This window comes from Thalassophryne amazonica, chromosome 14 (assembly GCF_902500255.1).
Source record: "Thalassophryne amazonica chromosome 14, fThaAma1.1, whole genome shotgun sequence".
NCBI lineage: Eukaryota > Metazoa > Chordata > Actinopteri > Batrachoidiformes > Batrachoididae > Thalassophryne > Thalassophryne amazonica.
The window spans coordinates 31192827-31213293 of record NC_047116.1 but is presented as its reverse complement, the minus strand read 5'-3'; the positions used below and the strand labels follow the sequence as shown (position 1 = coordinate 31213293).

The following is a 20467-nucleotide window of genomic DNA, read 5'->3' as shown; positions in this document are numbered from 1 at the left end:
CCATAGATGGCATATATAAACACAGCAGGATGTTTTCCAGCAGGCACAAGCATCAGTGCCTTTCCCCTCTGATGGAACCTGGTGGCAGTTCCGACCCCGGCCGTTGGGTGGAATCAGACACTCAACGAGTGCTCTGAAACAACAGCGAGGTCCAGGTAACTTTGAGCTTTAACATTACAAGGCAGCATTTCTCCGACGTAGTTGTTGCTACGGTGATTGTGTACATTATGAGATCACACTTTTGTTTATTACATTACAGATTATCCACACTGCGCAGCTCCCACTGGCCCTTGAGAGAGAGAGAGAGAGAGAGGACGGAGAGATGAGAGAGAGAGAGGACGGAGAGAGAGAGAGAGAGGACGGAGAGAGAGAGAGGGAGAGATAGAGGAGAGATGAGAGAGAGAGAGAGAGATGCTTTCAGAGCGCTGTGGTACTTGTCGGGGATGTTTCTTCTCCCAAACATCTCTTTTCCGATCATTACGCACGATCCTGACCACCGCGATCCCATCAGCCACTCTGGCACCTTTCGAGTCTCCGCAAACATTTACCGTTCCTCAGGAGCACACGGAAGAAGCAACAGTAGAGTCCCCTGGGCGGATGATGATACTGTGATTCAAGGTTTTTCTGTTGGAATAGTGGAAATTACGCACGGAGACGCGCCGGACACACGGGCCACTTTTGGCGCAGTTGTTTTCTGTGGCGGATGGAAAACTGATGGTGAGTGGAGCAAAATGTGTTTACAAACAAGTTGGATCCTTCGCTGTCGTGCCTATGTTTAATTGGTGGAGATAGATTTTATTCAGCAAATTAATTCTGTAAGTGTTGTGTACCTGTGCAGCTGATTTTCTATTACAATTAAATGCTTAATTTCCAGGCGCATAAGTAAATATTAAAAATTAGTTTGTTATAAGTTCTAAACAGTGTTTTCCCCTAAAATCTAATAATAATATAATAATATATTAAATGAAATATCCTCTGCATCGGGCCTTAAAGACTAATGCTGACTTGCATTAATCAGCCTAATTGTTTTTTTTTCTTGTCATGATTTTAACTTCACACTTTTTAGTTTTTTGACTCATATGTATTGATCCAGTTCAGGGAAGAAAGCAGAGCGGAAATCATGGTCTTCCCTCTGTTTCAGCAGTTAATGGGCATGGCAGCAATTATGAAGCCGCACTCCAGCATAGAAGACTTTCTGCTCATGGCTGTCAACAGCATTATTAGATTGCTGTCAATTAGAGATTAGATTGAGCCTTGTGTCCATAATCTACACACAGTGTAGCATCTTGTGAGCAAAACATCTGTTCCCAGGAATCGTGTTGGCTGCTTTTTTTTTTTTTTGTTTTTGGTTTGCCAACGCCCTGATCTGATCCTGTAGTCTGGAAGAGGCAGCAGACATTATGTGAGCACTTAGAGCTGCAAGGTGTGTTCGTCCCTGGGAGTTAACCTGACACACACACACACACACACACACACACACACACACACTGAACCATGGTTCCATCAAATTTTTAAATTCACATAAAACCTAAATTATCTGTGAAATGGCAAGATTTAGTCTTCAATTTTTAGCTTTTGTTGCTCCAGCTGCTGGCCTGCTGAGCTCCTCAGCATTCAAACTGGAGTTCTCAATCACAATAGATCAATGCCATACAGTCAGGCCCAGAAATATTTGGACAGTAAGAGAGTTTTCATGATTTGGGCTCTGCATGCCACTACAATGGATTTGAAATGAAACAACTGAGATGACGTTGACGTGCAGACTTTCAGTTTTAATTCAAGGGGCTGACACAAAAATATCCTATGAAATATTTTGGAATAACAACCATTACAAAGTCTCTTCGTTTCAGGGGAGTCCAACGTAATTGGAGAAATTAACATTACCATAAATAAAATGTTAACATATAAGATAAAACTTTTTACATACTTTGTTGAGAGTCCTTTACAGGCAATGACTACCCAGGGACATCATCAAGAGCCAGGTTTCCCTCATTGTGATGCTTTGCCAGGCCTACAGTGGGGGAAATAAGTATTTGATCCAGGTTTTCCCACCTACAAAGAATGGAGGGGTCTGTAAGTTTTATTGCAAGTACACTTCAACTGTGAGAGACAGAATCTAAAAAAAAAAAAAAAAAAAATCCAAAAAAATCGTATTGTATGATTTTTAAATAATAATTTGTGTTTATTGCATGAAATAAGTACTTGATCCCCTACCAACCAGCAAGAATTCTGGCTCTCACAGACCTATTAGTTTTTCTTCAAGAAGCCCTCCTATTTCTGCACTCTTTACCTGTAATAATTGCACCTGTTTTGAACTTGTTACCTGTATAAAAGACACCTGTTCACACACTCATTCAATCACACTCCGACCTGTCCCCATAGACAAGACCAAGAGCTGTCTAAGGACATCAAGGACAAAACTGTAGACCTGCACAAGACTGGGATGGGCTACAGGACAACAGGCAAGCAGCTTGGTAGAAGACAACAACTGTTATGATTATTTATTAGAAAGTGGAAGAAACACAAGATGACTGTTAATCTCCCTCGGTCTGGGATTCCATGCAAGATCTCACTTTGTGGGGTAAGGATGATTCTGAGAAAGCTCGGAACTACACAGGAGGACCTGGTCAATGACCTGAAGAGAGCTGGGACCACAGTCAAAAAGATTACATTAGAGGAGGCATGGAAGAAGGTCATGTGGTCAGACGAGACCAAAATAGAGCTTTTTGGAATCAACTCCATTCGCAGTGTTTAGAGGATGAGAACAACCCCAAGAAAACCATCCCAACTGTGAAACATGGGGGGTGGAAACATCATACTCTGGTGGTGCTCTTCTGCAAAGGGGACAAGACGACTGCACCTTATTGAAGGGAGGATGGATGGGGTCATGTATTGTGAGATTTTGGCAAACAACCTCCTTGCCTCAGTAAGACACTGAACACAGGTCATGGTTGGGTCTTCCAGCATGACAGTGACCCCAAACACACAGCCAGGGCAACTAAGGAGAGGCCTCTGTAAGAAGCATTTCAAGGTCCTGGAGTGGTCTGGCCAGTCTCCAGACCAGAATCAATAGAAAATCGTTGGAGGGAGCTGAAACACCAAACCTGAAAGATCTGGAGAAGATCTGTGTGGAGGATGGGACCAAAATCCCTGTTGCAGTGTATGAAAACTTGGTCAAGAACTACAAGAAACGTTTGACCTCTATAATGGCAGACAAATGTTTCGTACCAGTGTTTAGGTCTGTTTTTCTATGGGATAAAATACTTATTTCATGCAATAAAATGCAAATGAATTATTTAAAAATCATACTATGTGACTTTCTGGATTTTTTTTTTTTTTTTTTTTTTTTTTTTTTTTTTTTAGATTCTGTCTCTCACAGTTGAAGTGTACCTATGATAAAAATTACAGACCTCTCCATTCTTTGTAGGTGGGAAATTGACAGTGGATCAAATACTTATTTCCCCACTGTACAACAGTTGTCTTCAGTTGTTGCTTGTTTGTGGGTCTTTCTGCCTTAAGTTTGTCTAAGAAGTGAAATGCAATCGGTTTGAGATCTGGCAACTGACTTGGCCATGCAGAATATTCCACTTTTTTGCCTTAAAAAAAGTCCTATATAGAGAGAGAGAGAGAGACAGAGAGCCTCTAGATTGGGTAGTGTTTATAAAATAGGTAGCTGACAGGTAGGTGATGTGTAACCACATTGTGCAGCTGCTGTGAAGAAAAAATAAATAAAAAATTAAAAAATACATGTTGCAATGCATTTTATTGAATCCTTCTTATCAAGTGGGTAATACAAATATGATCCGCCTGTTCCTCTGTAGATGACCCTTGGTCACAGATGTACATTCATGAAATGACATGAATGAGAAGCAGGACGGTCTTATCATGTCCACATCTGCTGGCAGCTTGTCCAGCCGGCCTGCACGCATGTCCTGCCTGACACATGTCTTGTGGACGGCACGCTACAGGACAGATACCATGTCATGTGGAACACAGCTCACGTGGATGACATGACATTCAGATCACCTGCTGCGTGTTCTGATCTGATGGTCTGTTTCACCTGGGGTAGCCTTTCAGTGTGTGTAATCATGCAGCTGCGCGCTCGCTGCAGCCCATTACACGTGAGGACAGCAAGCAGACACATGCGCGTCACAGTGGGACAGTTGTTAGTTCATGTCCAACAAACACGGTATGTGTTCCCCAGCCAATGACGTTCAGAACCACAGATCTCCACAGCTGCTCTTGTCGACGGGACACGCCCCCCTGTCAGTTCAGCGCACACACCACGTGTCACTGTGTCTGTTTGCAAAGCCACACTTGTGGGGGCACTTAGACAAATTTCACATCCAGCTCGACCAGTGATCGTCTTCTGACTGTTGTCATGCAATAGTGCGAATGGCCACACATTTTTTAAGTGCCCCAAGCGACGCAGTGTTAGATGTTCATGTGTGTCAAGCTGGAATTTGGCCAACACCTGCCACGAGAGGGTTCGATGGGCTCTCACACTCTGTCTTTCAGCTGCTGGTGTGCACAAATACTTGTAGCAAGAGGTACAAGGCATTGGAGGCAGCTGCGATTTACATGTATTGCATATGATTCTTGCTTCATGCCACATTTGACCACATTCATACTATGTGTGTAATGAGCTGGAATGGCATGTGATTCCAGAATGTTTTTATAACCTAATACCTCAACAATTTTTAGAAGAGGGTCGCAACCCTTTTATTTCCATTTTAGTTATGTCATTTTTTATGTTAAGTTACCATCTTAATGTATTTATAAATTTTGTTTTCTTGTTATCATATACACACTATTATGTATTATTTTATTATTTTACTTCTATTTTGTCATTTGATTTTTTAAATGGCCACAATGGAAATTAAACGTTTTCACTTTCTTCTTCCTGTCATCCATGATTTTTTTAACGTATTTACAATTATTACACTTGTATGTAAAGGTTGTGGCACCCCCTGATGATTATCATGATTTTCCTTTATGTTGTTTGGATCAGTATTTCAGTTAAATATATTATATAGCAGACAAACACAGTGATATTTGAGAAGTGAAATGAAGTTTATACGATTTACAGAAAGCATACAATAATTCTTTAATCAAAATTAGGCAGGGCATAAATTGGGCACCCCAACAGAAAAAATACATCAATATTTAGTAGATCCTCCTTTTGCAGAACTAACAGCCTCTAAACACTTCCTATAGCTTCCAATGAGTGTCTGGATTCTGGTTGAAGGTATTTTGGACCATTCTTTACAAAACATCTCAGGTTTGTTGGTTTTCCGAGCATGGACAGGCCGCTTAAATCACACCAAGATTTTCAATAATATTCAGGTCTGGGGACTGAGATGGCCATTCCAGAACATGCAGAAAAGGCTTCCTCTGCATTACAGCATCATACATCTCTTTGTGAAAAGTACACTGTGTAGTTGAACAATACACAGAGACACTATCTGCAGCAAGATCATGTTACAGGTCTTGGAGCAGGTCTGTGGGTTGACTATGACTGTTCTCACCATCCTTCGCTTCAGCTTATCTGAGATTTTTCTTGGCCTGCCACTTTTGGGCCTTGACTAGTACTGTGCCTATGGTCTTCATTCCTCACTATGTTCATCACAGTGTAAACTGACAGCTGAAATCTCTGAGATAGCTTTTTGTATCCTTCCCCCTAAACCATGATGTTGAACAATTTTTTTCAGGTCATTTGAGAGTTGTTTAGAGGCTCCCATGTTGCCACTCATTAGAAGAGATGCAAAGACGGGAAACATTTGCAAATGGCCAACTTAAATACCCTTTATCATGACTGGATTCACCCTGTGTAAGGAGGTCAGGGTTAGTGAGCTTACCCTACCAATTTTGTGTTCCAATAATTAGTGCTAATGTATTTCAAATCAATAAAATGAAACTTCATTTTATTTCTCAATATCAGTGTGTTCGTCTGCTATATGATATATTTAACTGAAATTTCTGATCCACACAACCAATGACTTATAAAGGAAAATCATGAAAATTATCAGGGTGCCCAACTTTTGTATACAACTGTATTATATGCTTACATGACCTTACTACATAAAATCACTCACCTCACTCACACTTTTATATAAATTTAAATGACTTACTGCCCTCCTGCCTGGAATGGATGTGTTAGTTCAGAAAGTAGTTAGCAACATACATTGTTTATTGTTGTTAGCTAATATCTGTAGCTTCTCCAAAAATATTAGTCCTATTCAACGTTCCATTTTGGCGCCGTTTATCCTTGACCCAAAATATATAAGCATACCAAACGCTTAAATGTCAGCTGTCCACAGTCAGTACTCCCTTAAAACTGACTGCAGCCTATATAAATATACTTTGGTAGGGTAGAAATGTGTTGCTTTATCTTAGCCACTCTAATGCTAATTCCCAAAGATTGTGCTAGCCTTTCCTAATTTTATTTTGACTTTGTGACTGTGTATTTGTCATCATTCAAATGGCTCTGACGTTTTGTTGCTGTTGTTCCCAAGAAATCAATTTTAATGCAAGTAACACAAACCTAGATGTAATGTCAGTGTATCGTCGTTGCGGATTTAAATATCTATCTTAAGGTATTTTCCTTCAGATTTACCCATTTGCCAGGTCTTCCACCCAAAAATGAATCAGTCAAAAAATCGAACACAAACCTTCCGTTTATCATCTGAAACACAGCAAACATTCTCAGATCAGTAATATTTAATGGTGAAATATGCAACACACGTATTACACTGAGGGCCATTTGTTATTTCATCAATTCTTTGTCAGTCAGCTGAATAAGGACCTAATAATAAATAGCAAACAAGATGTTGACATTCTGAGCTGTTGACCTTTGGGAGAAACAAATGCGTTGTTCGTAGGTTATTTCAGCACAAGGTTGCGATGTGACAGGATGCATATAAGCTGAAGTGGACCGTATTTGAGCTTCAAAGAGGCAGCTCATATTCAAGTCGTTGTAATGAGGTGGGGGAAAATGATGATGGCTGTCTTTAGTAGCTAGTCATGTCAGGTTAGAGTGACCTTTATTTTATTTGTTCTCAGAAATCAAGCATTATTTTTGTTATCTACAATATTATCCTATTTATTCCCTTTTTTTTCGGACACAAATTCACACAGAAAACAACACAGACTATTAGACATTTGTCCTCACGGATATAAACAGGCTTACAATGGGCGGGGGTTGGTGGGGGGTCAGTATGGTCAAGTACAACAGACTTTAAAAAGATGCACACTGACAAATCAGAAGGGTTTTCTGCACTCATAAAGCATTAAAAATTAATATGAAAACCTGATAAACATAAACAAATGAAATGTGTGATGAATTTCAAATTTAATAATAATCAATATGAAAATTAGATTCTATTTGGTTTTTAGGAAAAATGATACTTTTTATATTGAATGATCATTTGCAAACGTGTTTGTGTGGTATTCTAATGGTCAGTCACTTACAAAGAAGTTATTGTTGTGTTATTATTACTTATTATTATTTTATTATTATATAATTAAAAAATATAGCTTACATATTCACTTTTGTTGGAACTGAGTTTGGTTGACATGCCAATAAAAAGGGGGGGGGGCATCAAATGTTATTTTTTATTATACTCGGATGCCTAAAACCTTTGCAGAGTACTATAAAATTGTTTGTGGCATCACTAATGCTAATGTTACAGTAAACCAGTAATAAAATGAAATACTATTTTCCTTTTTAACTAATTTCAACCTTCTGCTACCTTTGTAGACATTATAACAAACACAATTACAGCCTGTATTTTATTTTACAGCGACTTTATAACATTTAGTAACATGTAGTTTACAAATTTATATTGAAAATCTTGGGATTGTTTTCGGCAGTTATGTTTTCTTTTATTTAAAAGGTTCATATTGTGCAAAATCCATTATTAAGTTTGTTTTGTGTCAGGGGTGTTGTGCAAGGCAAAATTCTGGTGGAGCACTATTACAGAGAGAGCAAAGGGGTCCCTCTTCAGACAAAAACAGACATCTACACTCCTGCTGCTTATTGATATGTTATTTATTAACTATTATTATTATTATTATTATCATTATCATGTTGTCAGAATAGGGCAGCACGGTGGCAGAGTGGTTTGCACTGAAAGGCCTGTGGCCACACAGGCTGTGGCCTTTCTGTGTGGAGTTTGCATGTTCTCCCCATGTTTGCATGGGTTTCTTCCGGGTGCTCCGGTTTCCTCCCCATCCAAAGACTGCGGGTTAGGTGGATTGGAATCTTTAAATTGTCCGTAGTGTGCAAGTGGGTGTGAATGTGTTTTTGTTGTCTGTTTGTGGCCCTGTGACGGACTGGCGTCCTGTCCTGGGTTACCCCCGCCTCATGCTCTATGCCTGCTGGGATTGGCTCCAGCCCCCGCAACCCTTGATTGGACTAAGCGGTGGAAGATAGTGTGTGTTGTGTGTGTGTGTGTGTGTGTGTTTGTGTGTGTGTGTGTGTGTGTGGTGTGTGTGTGTGTGTGTGTGTGTGTGTGTGTGTGTGTGTGTGTGTTTGTCAGAATAATCATTAGGTTATTCACCTTTTTTATATGAAAGAGGGAAAACCTTTCATTTAAATCTGAAGACTTTTCTGTGAAGAAAAAATTGTCCATCATTATAATCCCATCTAGGATAACTGAACTCTTCTATATATTAAAAGCCAAGTGGCCTCTGTTAATATATGTACACAGAGGCCACATACATACGCACAAGTGCATGCATGTGTGTACTTTGATCACGGAGAAACTGGGGAGAGCTGACATTTGCCATTTGGTATGCTTATTTATTTTGGTCAAGGGTGAGTGCCATGAAAACGGAACATTGATAATATTTTGGAGAATTAGCGATATTAAGTAACAATAGTGCACAATGGGATTGGACATTGATAATTACATTCTGGATTCACACGCCATTCCAGCTGGGGGCGGTAAATCATTTATATTAAAAGTCAAGTGGCCTCTGTGTGCGTGCGTGCGTGCGTGCATGTGTACAAGCATGTGTGTTCCTTTGATTACGGAGAAACTGGGGAGAGCTGGCATGGGAAGGGTTCACTATCCGAAAGTTCCTTGTCCGAAGGTTCAGTAGTCTGTGTGTGTATTTACTCCAAATTGCCAAACATCACAATTCACAGAGTCACCTGTGAAGGCTGGATAATTGCCATTTTAATTAAATGCCAAAGTTTTAATTACGGAATATTGTGTATGACATTTACATTATACAGTGCATCTTTATAACCAACGAAGTTAAAAACAAAATGACATGTTTTTATTAAAGTATCATTCACTCTCACAGATGAATGAAAGACGTTTTTAATTGAAATGAAAAGCACATGTAAGTATCAGCCAGTAGTGAAGCCTACTGAAACTTGATATCAAAATATATTAATTTATTGACTTGAACCTTCGGACAAGTGATCCCTTGACCAAGTGGGATGCCCCAGCTGATAGTTGCTGTTTGGTATGCTTATGTATTTTGGGTCAGGATGAATGCCACCAAAACATAATGTTGATAGACGAATATGTTTGGAGCAATTATACAACCCAAATTCCAATGAAGTTGAGCTGTTGCGTAAAATGTAAATAAAAACATAATATATGATTGCAAATCCTGTTCAACCTATATTCAATGAATACACCACAAAGACAAGATATTTAATGTTCCAGCTGATAAACTTTATTGTTTTTGTGCAAATATTTGCTCATTTGAAATGGATGCCTGCAACACTTTCAAAAAAGCTGGGACAGTAGTATGTTTACCACTGTGTTACATCACCTTTCCTTTTATCAACACTCAATAGTGTTTGGGAACTGAGGACACTAATTGTTGGAGCTTAGTCGGTAGAATTCGCTCCTATTCTTGCTTGATGTTTGACTTCAGTTGTTCAACATCCGGAGTCTCAGTTGACGTATTTTGCGCTTATATGTGCCACACATTTTCATGGGCGACAGGTCTGGACTGCAGGCTGGTCAGTCTAGTACCCACTTTTTACTACGAAGCCACACTGTTGTAACACTGCAGAATGTGGCTATCAGGCACCCAAAGAGTTAGGACCCAAAATGCAAACTCTCGGACTAGCTGGATGTAGAAAAATCATAGTCTTTATACAGGCTCTGGTTTGGTACACAGTGATCAAACAGGGTCAGGCAAAAATGCAGTCATGGCAAGCAGGGTTCAAAGGCACGAGCAGACACAGACATCATGGGCGAGGCAAAAGGCGCACTCAAAAAACACAAAGCAGATCTGGATACATGGCTAATCAAAAACAGGACTAACACAGCGCTGGTAGTGTGCAAAGACAACAAACGAGCAAGGGTGTGGTAGCTGGTTGGAGATTAAATAAGACAGGAGTTAACAATGTGCACGTGAGGAACAATCAAGAAGGGGGCGTGGCTAGTGAACAAAGATACTACATTGTGCAAGACATGAGGTAGGACAACACAAGGTGAGTGAAAAAAGACAAATATGGCGAACAGTGCACAGAGTGAGTGAGAGAAAACACAAGCGAGCAGAGTTAAAGAGAGAAAAACATGCATGCAGGACGTGAAGTGAACATAAATACTGAGCATGAGACGAGGACATGAAAGCAGGCAGGATGTGGAGTGGGAACAAGAGGCAAAAACAAAACTAAGCTACAACTGAATAATATTACGTGAACAGGAATCAGACATGAACATGAGAACTAGACTAAACATGAACTGGCGAGACAGACTTAACAGGACAGAAAAGCAGCAGAGATAAACTAGATAAAAACTGCTCAGAGAATAATAAGAAATTGAACACAATGACAAAACTAAACTGGAACAGATATGAACTCTAAGTAGAAAAGAAACAAAACCTGACAAAGTGCAAACAGAAATGAGAACAGCAAAAATAGGCAAACGATAACTAAATGATAAACCATGAAAACACACACTGATAGAATGGAACTGAAACATGGCCCAAGTATAAAAGTAACAAGGAAAGAATGTGACAAAGCAAAATTAGGATGTAGAATAAACACATGATGAAAGTAACAAAGAAAACAAAGTGACAAACCAAAACAGGACTGAGAATAACCATATGATGAAAATAATATAACTAGTAAAACAAAAAGAACAAGTGACAAGGAAAACATGACAGAATAAAACATGATGAAAATAATTACTAATAAATCAAAGACAAAGCAGACGGGTGACCATGAAATGGGGAAAAACAAGGGCTCAGCAGCTTGGCATTGTCTTGCTGAAATAAGCAGGGACGTCCCTGAAAAAGACGTTGCTTGGATGGCAGCATGTGTGCTCCAAAACCTGGATGTACCTTTCAGCATTGATGGTGCCATCACAGATGTGTAAGTTGTCCATGCTAGGCACTAGCACGCATTCTGAATGGTCTTTTTCCTCTTTTGTCCAGAGGACACAAAATCCATGATGTTCCAAAAACAGTGTTGAAATGTGGACTCATCTGACCACAGCACACTTTTCCACTTTGTGCCTGTCCATTTCAAATGAGCTTGGGCACAGAGAAGGCAACAGCATTTCTGGATGTTGTTGATATATGACTGTCACTTTGCATGGTAGAGTTTTAACTTGCACTTGTAGATGTAGCGACAAACTGTGTTACACTGACAATGGTCCTTCTGAAGTGTTCCGGAGCCCACTACGTAAGATCCTTTACAGCAATGATGTCAGTTTTTAAAGCAGTGCCACCTAAGGGATCGAAGGTCAATGGGCATTCATGTTGGTTTTCGGCCTTGTCGCTTTACATTTAGAAAGTTCTCCAGATTCTCTGAATTTTCTGATTATATTATGGACTGTCAGATGATGGAATCCCTAAATTCCTTGCAATTGAACATTGAGAAACATTTTTCTTAAACTGTGGACTATTTTTTCATGCAGTTTTTTATAAAGTGATTGATCCTCACCCCATCTTTGCTTGTGAATGACTGAGGACTTTGGGGATGCTTCTTTTATACCCAATTAGGAGTGTCCTCAGTCCCAAACACTTATTGAGTGTTATTAGAAGGAAAGGTGATGTAACACAGGTGGTAAACATACCACTGTCCCCGCTTTTTTTGAAACGTGTTGCAGCATCCATTTCAAAATGAGCAAGTATTTGCACAAAAACATAATTTTATCAGTTTGAACATTAAATATCTTGTCTTGTGGTGTATTCAATTGATATAGGTTGAGAGGATTGCAATCATGTATTCTGTTTTTATTTACATTTTATACACATCCCAACTTCATGGAATTGGGGTTGTAGATATTATGTAACAACAGTGAACAATGGAGGTGATAATTACATTCTGGACTCATACGCCATTCTAATCATTGTAGAAATTTTGCAAAATTTATTACCACCCTTGGAAAATGTCAGCTACCTATTTTATAAAGACTACCCAATCTGGAGCCTGTTGGTCCACATGGGCAAACATGCTAGTGTACCCTTACCTCCTGGCTGAGGACCAGAGCTGTGAAGTTTCTGATATTATGGTTGTTGTTGTTTGAAAGAATGCTGAGTTGTCCTTTTGTATTTTGACCTGGTGATATCGAATGGATTTCACTGTTTTGCTAACTAAAACCTGAGATAGTGGTGATACATGTCACGATCACTGTCATAAGAATCACACAGCTCTCCTTTACCAATTTTAAATATTAAATTGAATGATATTTCATTTGCTCGCCCAGTAGTTAGTGAGTTAGAAGGTGTGGTTATTTACTTTACCTGGTTCTGACCCTGGTACTGAATCTTGCAAAGCTTGTCTGTAGTTCTTCAATGTGGAATGTGGAATGCACTGCCTTTGACCTACGCTCCGTGGGACTCTGTTGAAACATTTAAAGTGAAGCTAAGACCCTTTTGTATAGGCTGGCTTTTACCTAGTTTATGGTTCTATGTTTCTTGTCTGCTTTTAATTTCTTTGTTCTTATGTGAAGCACTTTGTGATTTCTATCTTGAAAGGTGCTATATAAATAACCTTACTTACTTACTTACTTACTTCAATGTAATGGGGTGTGTGTAGGTGAGCAAACTGCAGTTCACTTCCCACAATGTTTGAAAAGGGATTAATGGTCCACAAAAACACACACACACCTTCAGCACATCCTCTAAACCAGGTTCACCAACCTGGACCTGGAGATCACCTGCCCTGTATGTGTTTTTCCATATCTATCGTGCTGTAACCCAGCTCATAGCTCTGGAGCAGCTGAGCACACTAAGCTTAGGCACCTTCACACATAGTACGATGTGGTTGAATGCGCATGAGTGCAGATGAAGGAGGAGTCATATGCAATACATGTAAATTGTAGCTGCCTCCAACGCCTCATACACCTGTTGCTACAACTACTGTATTTGCGCACACCAGCGGTCGTGAAAAGACCAGAGTGGTGCTCTGTGAGAGCCCATTCAAACCCTCTCATGGCAGGTGTCGGCCAAATTCAGGTGGACACACACAAACATCTACACCGCTCGCTTGGCACTTAGAACATGCGTGGCCATTCGCGCTGGTTAGCATGGAAAACAGTCAGCAGACGATCACTTTATGTCAAGTTGCCAAGTATGCATGTGGTGTGCCAGTGTCGGCTTCCCCACAACATGTATGTGTGTGTTTCGTGCGCTCCCTCTCCCCCCACACGTGCGTGTGTGTGGTTCGCGCGCCTCCCTCAGGCGAGGTGCCTCTCATCTGATGACAGAGTGACATCTTGGTCTGTGTGCTGAACGGACAGGGGGGTGTGGCTGGCTGCCAACAGCTGTGAGACATCTCTGGTCCTGTACATCACAGCTGCAGAACATGTACGTGCGTTGACGGACACGCACGTGTCTGCTTGCTGTCCTAATGTGGAAATACATAAAAACATATATCACTTTTGCGACGGGCTGGAGAAATGGACCATCAGTTCATGTGGACACGCAGCAGACGATCTGAATGTCACATCTGTCTGACAGACCGGCCCCGACACGCATGTCGCATGTGAGTGTGCAGGGACTATATGACAGCCAAGAGTGCGACAAATATGCTACTTTCAGTCAGGTATCAGCAGAAAGTTGCCGTAAACAAATGCTGTTGGTCAGTTATCAGGGCGCTTTTTTCTTTTTTTTTAAAAAATACGTTATCTGCTTGTTGATTTCATGCTCCTGTTATAAGACAGTGATTGTAGTGCAGTGGTAACGTTTCCATCTGGTATTCTGAGCTTTCATAAATTGCAGGTTCGAATCCCGTGGGTGGCATTTATTTTTCATTACCAGGTTATTTAATCGCGGGGTTCTTTATTGCGTCCCTTTCATTTATTATTTATATCAACCCAATGATGTTCACTAATTATACAGCTGGTTTTTATTTTATTGTTCTCCACGTCAGCGGTGTGATGTGGGGCAGCTGCTCGCACTGTGTTCACTGTGCATGACATAGTCACATGCACGACACGGTCACAGTGGGTTCGTTCGTGCCTGCCGTTGGCTTGATGTTTTTGTGGTTCGTCGTTCATGGACTGCCACATTCTCACTCCCAACGTGTCATATTTTTATGATGGGTCAGTGCCCCTTTCAGTTAGGGGCCCCTGTGGTGTCACTTAGTGAAGAGTGGGAAGTCAAATTTTTTGACAGCTCTCTAATTTCTCCCTGACATCACACAGATCTGTTTCACTCTGTGTGATCAGGGAACATTCATCTATGATTTGGTGATAGTTAAGGTTAAGGTTATGGTTAGTGTTTCCCCATGTGTCACACAGTGATGCAAAGGGGTGTCTGACTCATCACACAGCTTTACATTCGATCAAAGTGAGCCGTTTGCATGAAAATGCAACAACTTGGTTGTGAGATTGGGGGTGAAATATCAGAACATAACATACTATACCATCATAAACCATATACACTGAAGCAGTACTGTCATACCCAACCAGTAGATACAAACATTCAGTTCGAATGCGGACAGTTCCTTGGAAAAACAAACCTGTCATGTCTTTCCAGCACTGACACACTTCAGAATGTGATTTTGTCCTGTAAATTGCACACCTGATCCAGTCAGATCTCAGAAATGAAGCAGAGCATTTTCTGATTAGGACTGGGCTGGGAGACCACTTAGGAACCACTGTAGAATTGGAGTTGCTTCAGGAAGGAACCTGAAGTGACAAACCTGTGCCAGATCCCACACTGAAAAGAGTGAAACACGGTGCACTTCATTCAAAGTACTTATTTACATTGGTCTAATGGGAAATTGTGGTTTCCAGTTTAAATCTGCTGGAATCACTTTACAAAATCATAAATATACATTGTGAGAAAACGAAAAAAATTAGCTGTAACAAATTACATCATTTTTTTTAAGTTGATCCAAAGTAGCATTTTTTCAGTGCAGTGGGGTTCAGTAGCAGGTCTGCTGGGGTTGAGCAGACAGCCAAAACCAAAAAACAAACAAAAACTCTGACATATTTAGAAATATATGTTTTACTTATAAAATAAACATAACTACATGTTACAAAACTGATTAAACGAGAGCACCGTGCGCGTAGAGCACAAACCTCCGCAACTAGTTTCCAGTTTCCAAATTTTGACCTTGGAAAACAATGTAAAGGTCAAAGTCCTTTAGAAGTGGCTTTTCATAAGATAAACTATAATACAAATTATCGATCAAAAGGGCTTTTCAATGTTAAAATAATCAACTATCCACTAAATGTTGTGGGCTGGGGTGTTGGCTGGCTTGGTTTTTGTTTTCTGTTTCTCCCACCAGGTGGTATGCATTCAGGACTGAGTGGCTGAGCATTAGGACCTGACCCTGAACACCTGAGGCTTGTTTTCACATGCAGGTCATCAGGACTCACAGCTGTGGTGTATTTTGTCTTAATCAGAGATTGCTGCATTTAAACCTTGAATGCACAGTGTGTGATTGCAGAGACTCGACCTTGTGAGCAGACGTGTGAGATCGACGTCAGGAGAACAATCTCACCATTACGGACGCAGAGACCGACTTTTATGAAGTAATGACAGTGGATTTGGTGTCCCTCACACCTTGTGTTAGTGAGCTGTCACATTATGCTAATTGTCTAATCAGCTTCTGCTGCAGTGGAGATTTGAACTGAGTTGTTCTGTGCCTGCAGGGTGAGAAGCTGATGTATAGATTTAAGCCAGGAAGTGTTTGCTGATTGCGTGCACCTTTGAGTTGTGTCTCTCTGTGTGGAGTTGGACTCACCTCCATGTTTTCTTTCTTCACAGACTCGGTTTGTCGCGGCCACCTGTGGGTGTCGGTGGGGTCCCTGTGTCCGAACTGCTGTGGCTCCGGACCGTTTGCGCTGTTAAGAGCGCGCCGTGTTTCCACCTCACCAGATCGCGGACTTTTTTAGTTGTTAAGCACTGCATCTCACTGTTATGTTTATTAAATTCTGTTATCCTTTGAACCGTGCTCTGCTTATTTCATGCTGGGTCCTGTCAAACACTGGGTCGGTGCACCGACCGCGTCCGAAACATAACACTAAATCCGCAATGCGGATCAAAGTTAGTCTTTTCATTGAGAGTACCAGTTTGCACCTCATTGTCACAAATGAGAGTGATTGAGGCACTTTTGATTGAGATATAATGTAAAATGTACACCAAATGGGCTTTTCAATATTAAATTTAAATGTCCACAACATCCACAATCCGGATCAGATCCAGATCAAACTTTGCCAGGCGATAGTGAGTGACAGTCTGCAGCTCACTTTCAAATATGAGAGTGATTGGGGCATGTTTGATTAAGATATAATGTCAAATATACATTAAGTGGGATTTTCAATGTTAAATTTAAATGGCCACACAATCTGTAGTCTGGATCAGATCTGAATCAAACGTTGTCAGTCAATAAAGGATACCATCCTACATATAACGCTCTCAAATATGAAAGAAATTTGATCTTTTTTTAACAGGGCTATGAATTTTTGAAAATTTGTTCAATGTTAAAGAGAGGGATTTTCCAAGCTTTTTCCTGACTTTGCCCTTTGACCTGTGACCTTGACAATTGAATCAGTTCTTGCCCATCAGAATATGAATCTGAATTAAAAATTTCATAATGATACATGAAAAATTGTGGGCTCCAAGCTGTTCACAAACAAAAAACAAACGGCAAAAACATTACCTCCTTCAACTTTGTTGGTGGAGGTAATAGACAATTTTTTTAAATTGACCAGTACAATAACCCCCAACACACACACACACATACACACATGTTGAATTTGTAAAATATGATTGGAGTTACACAGGAAAAAATTCACTGGTATAAGAAAAAATTCAGCCTGATTCAAATCATTTTAGACTTCTGTGATGAAGACAATGTACGCCGAAAACATCAAGTAAAAGGATTTCTTTGTTACTATTTTCCTTAACACTACAAACATCTGATGAATATTAAATCATTCTTTTGAGAATGGGGCATCAGCAGTTTTCCAACTTTTAAAGAGGGGACACCAAAAGGGTATGAGAAGTAGAAATTTTCTTTGTATGCAAAGAGACAACACAATTTTGTGTCAATGTTAAAGAGAAGGCAGCAGATGTTGTGTAGATGAGAATGTAAAATTCAACAGTTATAATTTCTTTGCCATTTACCAGTCAGTCAGTCAGTTAATTGTGCAGCAGGAAGGACATGAACGGATTTCAATAAAATTGAGTTGAGAGATAGGTCTCAGGCCAAGCAAAAGATTACTGAAATTTGAAAGGGAGTCATATTGTCTTGTCTTGAATCAACAATTCAGGCTGTCAATATGGAGCAAAACCTCTGAAGAATAATCCACAATCCATTAAATTTGAAAATCATGTGCACTGGATTAACAGTCAGCCTCCAAACCACCCACCACCCCACACCCGAGGGGGCGGGTCTTCTGTTGTTGACAGTGTTGCATCACCGTGATTGATTCCATGATTGATTTTGGTTTGGTTTTTTTTCATCACACACCAAGTGTGAAAGTATTCTGTTAGAATATTCTTCTCAGATGAGGCAGAGGTTCACGGCGGCGCTGCACACAGCGAGCAGCAGTGCTGTCTGCAGTGCATTCATATTTAATTCCACATATATCTGGATGACACATCATACCAGTTAGGCCTATTAGCAGGATGAATCTTTTCCTCTCACAGCTTTATCTCAGACTCTGCGGGAAAAACTGACCCTTTTTTTAGAGCTGCGATTGAGAAGCAAGAACCTCACCTGAAATTATCACTGTCTTGTCTGCGGAAGATCATTTAGATCTAATTATAACCAAGAGAATTGAATGTGCAGAGCCCCCTTCTCATGTCATTGTTTGAAAGCTGACCATTCCAGTGTGGACAGTCTAATTAGAGTTCTGTATCTCCTCTCTTCAGGCTTTTCTCATGCAGGAGGTTATCTGTTCACACTGAAGGTACAGGATGAAAACATGGCACAGTTGCTTGTACCACCAGGACCAGACAGCTTCCGTCCGTTCAGTCGCGAGTCCCTCGCTGCCATCGAGGAACGGATCAATGAGAAGAACGCCAAGAAGCCAAAGGGAGAAAAGAAAAAGCACAAGGATGAGGAAGACCGTAAGCCCAACAGTGACCTGGAAGCGGGCAAGTGTCTCCCCCTTCTCTATGGGGATATTCCTAAAGGAATGGTGTCAACACCACTGGAGGACCTGGATCCTTACTACAGAAATCAGAAAGTAGGTTTGACTGATTTTGAAAGGTGAAATCCAGAAACAAATGTGGTCTTTGAATGTGATGTGACCTTCATCACCAACATGCAAAATGTGATTAAGGATTTCTACACTAATGTGCACTTTAAATCATGCAGTGAGTGAGAGAGAGAGAGAGAGAGAGAGAGAGAGAGAGCAGCTATAATTAAGTTTTAACCCTGCCATGACCCAAAGGGTGAGGATTCTGTTGGCAGTTCTGTTTGCATACCTAACTCAAAGCGGCAAGGCGATCCTTTTGACGAGGGCACTTGCCTCTGCACCTGATTTATTTGACTGTGGATTCATTTAGATTGTTAATACCAGGAAAAGAATGTTTCTCTATTCCAAAGTGTAAAAGCAACTTCAAGCTAAGTGTACACATTCTGTGTATCTGTGTATATACAGCTAGTGTTGCCAGGTTCATAGTTTTCCAGTGGAATTGGGCTACTTTTGAAGTGTTTCTATGGGTTTGGCAGACCTGTTTTGTTTGTAATTTATGCCGCATTCACATGTTGATTGTATGTGGCAGCAGGTACACCAGATGTTCCATTGTTTTCGATGAAAGGACAGCAAGAACTTTTTTTCAGCTGCTCCTTGTGAGCTCTTTAAACTTTTTCCACATGTGGCAACATGGATAAGTTGCCACATGAACATTCTCAACATGTTTTATGGCATACCCTGGAAATGCAAATAATGACAAAACCTAACTCAAGTCATTGAACTTTCTTGCACATACCTTTGAAGCAAGAAACCTATAGTCAGATACCTATAGTCTAATTTCCCTGATCCTCACCTCTCCTTACTGCTTCCTGTCTCTGCTTGATCTGAAGAATTTCCTGATATCTATCAACAGGAGTCAGAAAATAATGTTTTAACTGGTATACAGTGCATGCAGAAAGTGTTCACAGTGCTTCACTTTTTACACATTTTGTTGTGCTACTGCCTTATTCCAAAATGGAGTAAATTCATTTTTTCCTTCAAATTCTACTCACAACACCCCATAATGACAACATGAATTTTTTTTTTAATTTTTGCTAATTTATTAAAAACAAAAACTAAGAAATTACGGTACATAAGTATTCACACTCAATACTTTTCCACATTTTGTTGTGCTACAGCCTTATTCCAAATGGAATAAATTTTTTTCCTTCAAAACTCTACTCAGAGCACCCCATAATGACATCATGAAAAAAGTGTTTTTTGTTTTTTTCTCTTTTTTTGCAAATTTATTAAAAACGAAAAACTAAGAAATTACATGTACATACGTATTCATCATACTCTATGCTCAATATGTTTTCCACATTTTATTGTGAAAAAAATATATTTACAACATGAAAAAAGTTTTTTTTTAATTTTTGCAAATTAAAAATTATTAAAAGTATTCACACTCTTTGCTCAATACATTTTTGATGCACCTTTGGCAGCAATTACAGCCTTATGTCTTCTGGAATATGATGCCACAAGCTTGGCACACCTATCTTCGGGCAGTTTTACCCATTTGTCTTTGCAGCACCTCTCAAGCTCCATCAGGTTGGATGGGGAGTGTCGGTGCACAGCCATTTTCAGATCTCTCCAGAGGTGTTCAATCAGATTCAGGTCTGGGCTCTGGTTGGGCCACTCAAGGACATTCACAGAGTTGTCCTGAAGCCACTCCTTTGATATCTTGGCTGTTTGCTTAGGGTCATTGTCCTGCTGAAAGATGAACCGTCACCCCAGTCTGAGGTCAAGAGCGCGATGTCTGTGTACATTGCTGCATTCATCTTTCCCTCATTCCTGTCTAGTCTCCCAGTTCCTGCCACTGACAAACACCCCCACAGCATGATGCT

The 20467-nt window shown here is 40.2% G+C and overlaps 1 protein-coding gene across 1 annotated transcript in view; it reads left to right on the top strand.

The window, feature by feature from the left end:
• Positions 1-396: 396 nt before the first annotated feature.
• The window catches only part of scn1laa (sodium channel, voltage-gated, type I-like, alpha), a 133090-nt gene continuing 113019 nt past the window's right edge, over positions 397-20467 (top strand). Inside the window, exons 1-2 of the mRNA XM_034185940.1 lie at positions 397-717; positions 18313-18629. Of these exons, the coding sequence (XP_034041831.1) occupies positions 444-717; positions 18313-18629 (591 nt within the window). The 5' untranslated portion in view covers positions 397-443. The remainder of the gene's footprint in view (positions 718-18312; positions 18630-20467) is intronic.